This window comes from Condylura cristata, unplaced genomic scaffold (assembly GCF_000260355.1).
Source record: "Condylura cristata isolate star-nosed mole 26May11 unplaced genomic scaffold, ConCri1.0 scaffold00033, whole genome shotgun sequence".
In the NCBI taxonomy this organism is placed as follows: domain Eukaryota; kingdom Metazoa; phylum Chordata; class Mammalia; order Eulipotyphla; family Talpidae; genus Condylura; species Condylura cristata.
The window spans coordinates 16,424,996-16,427,268 of record NW_004567134.1 but is presented as its reverse complement, the minus strand read 5'-3'; the positions used below and the strand labels follow the sequence as shown (position 1 = coordinate 16,427,268).

The following is a 2,273-nucleotide window of genomic DNA, read 5'->3' as shown; positions in this document are numbered from 1 at the left end:
GGCGCCGACTCCGCCCCCGGGCCGCCCATCCGGCCTCCTCGCCTCCGGTGCCGGGAATCCGATCCGCTGCCTCGGCCCTGTGCCCGCCCGGCCCGGGCACCCGAGTCCAGACCCTAGGACAGAGGGCCGGCGGCTGCCCCCGGGGCCGAGCGCCCGGCCACGCACCCCGCGGTAACGGGACGGCGCTCCGGCCCGGGGCGCAGAGGCGGCCCCTTTCCCACGGCTCCCCGCCCGGGCCGTTCCGGCCGCTTTTGCTTAGAATACCCGGGGCCGGCGCCCGCCCCGCGAGCCGGCCCGTTGCTTCCTCACCTGCCCCGCGGCGAGCCTTCCCCTCCCCTCCACCGCCGGGCCCCAGCGTCGGGAAAATGGCGCTACGGCCCCCCGGGGGCCTGGTGCTGGCCTTGCTCGGGGGCCTGAGCCTCTTCCTCAGTCTCCCGGGCCCCGTGTGGCTCCAGCCCTCGCCGCTGCCGCCCGCCGCGCCCCCGGCCGAGCCCCACCCGTGTCATAGATGCCGAGGCCTGGTGGACAGCTTCAACAAGGTGGGCGCTCCGGCGGGCCGTGCGGGGGCAGCAGGTGTCCCGGAGCGGCGAGTGGGGCGCTCCGGGGGGAAGTCTGCGGATTGTTAAGGCGCTGGGCGCTGGCTGTGTGCCTCCCTCCACAGGCGGTGATGCCGAAGCGGGAATGTGCAGGCCCCTTCGCGGTTAACTCTTCTCTGCCTCCAGGGCCTGGAGAGAACCATCCGGGACAACTTTGGAGGTGGAAACACTGCGTGGGAGGAAGAGAAGTTGTCCAAATACAAAGACAGGTAAGGGCTGGGGCACCTTGCCCCCTCCCAACCGCTGCTGTAGGGGTGGACACTTGGGGGTCACGTACTCATTCGGCCAGTGTGGGGCAGAGGCCCGTGGCAATGCGTCGGCGGGGTGGTCCAGGCTTAATGTTGGAACGGAGAGCTGGCGTGCAGCAAGCCCTGACACCGCTGGGAGAGGGGTTTGGCCGGAGAGTCGGCCCCCTCAGTGTGACCGAGAGCTGGGGTGAGGGGCGCCGACAGAAGAGAGTGGGGGTGGGGGGAAAGAGGACCAGGCTTTGAAGGTCACTCAGGAGCTTGGGTCTCCTCCGGATTTGAGCAGAGAAGTGATGTGGGCTTCCCTCTGCGTCTCTGCCTTTCAGGGAGCTGTCACTCTCCTGGGCAGCAGCCGTAGGTGGCCAGGAGGGGGAGAGCAGGGGAGCAGTGGGGAGGCTGGCGGGAGACTGCCAGAAGACAGCCCCCCGGCTAGCGGGGCCAAGGGGCCAGGGCAGGTTGTCCTTTGCAGATAAACTATAGGGCTTGGAGCCACATGGGCTGGGGGAGAGAACCTGGAAAACACGCTCACCAGGCTAGGGACCTGAGCTTGGGAGGCGCCCGCCTCGGGGTGTGTGCCCGTGCTGGTCTTAGACAGAGATTAAGGGGAGGGTGCAGAGGGAGAGGCCTGAGCCCTCCTCTGGCTTGTCAAAGTCAGCTCAAGGACAGGCAACAGCAGACGCGGGGCAGACAGCGCTGGTTGGCAGCCCCGTCCCCGGGTGCCCCGGGAAGGCCACAGGCCCTCTCTGAACCTCAGTTCTCTCCCTGTTAAAATGGGGTGTTAGTACCTGCTCTGCGTCCATTCAGCAGGGATGAAACCGATGCCCCTAGAAACAAAGGGCCTCGCGAATGTGGTCCTCTTCCCTGCCCTCAGTGGGCCCCGGCCTCCTCCTCGGGCTCCTTACTGGGGAGCGAGGGCGCCTCCAGCTTGATGATGGCGCTCTTGTTTGGGCAGGCGCGGTGCCGGACTCCTCCAAGCCCAGAGTGGTAGAGCGGCCACTCTAACTTTTCTTGTTAGTCGGCGGCGGAGTACACATGGCACCAGATTCCCCACCAGGACAGTGTGCCCACGGTGTGAGCAGCCACCGCTGCCATCACCCCAGAGAGAAAGGCCGCACCCGTTAGGCAGTCCGTCCTCACTCCCGCTTCCCTGGCCGCGGCTGCCTTCTGGTTTTGTGGGTTTGCTGCCTGCACTAGAATCCTGCAGCTCGGCCAGTCACATGGCTTTTTTCACTTCGTCGAGGTTTTCAGGACCCGTCCACAGTGTAGCCTGCGTCGGTACCTTGTTCCTTTTTATGGCTGAGCAGTGCTCCCCGCAGACGAGGACTGTTTACGGCTGAGCAGTGCTCCCGGGTGAGGCCCGTGTAGGGCTGAGCGGTGCTCCCGGGTGAGGCCCGTGTAGGGCTGAGCGGTGCTCCCGGGTGAGGCCCGTGTA

At 66.9% G+C, this 2,273-nt stretch overlaps 2 protein-coding genes across 2 annotated transcripts in view; both read left to right on the top strand.

The window, feature by feature from the left end:
* IL17RC (interleukin 17 receptor C) overlaps positions 1–175 on the top strand; it is a 10,932-nt gene extending 10,757 nt beyond the window's left edge. Inside the window, exon 19 of the mRNA XM_012732088.1 lies at positions 118–175. Within this exon, the coding sequence (XP_012587542.1) occupies positions 118–175 (58 nt within the window). The remainder of the gene's footprint in view (positions 1–117) is intronic.
* CRELD1 (cysteine-rich with EGF-like domains 1) overlaps positions 7–2,273 on the top strand; it is an 8,021-nt gene continuing 5,754 nt past the window's right edge. The window contains exons 1-2 of the mRNA XM_004692383.2: positions 7–539; positions 723–805. Coding sequence (XP_004692440.1) covers positions 366–539; positions 723–805 — 257 coding nt within the window. The 5' untranslated portion in view covers positions 7–365. The remainder of the gene's footprint in view (positions 540–722; positions 806–2,273) is intronic.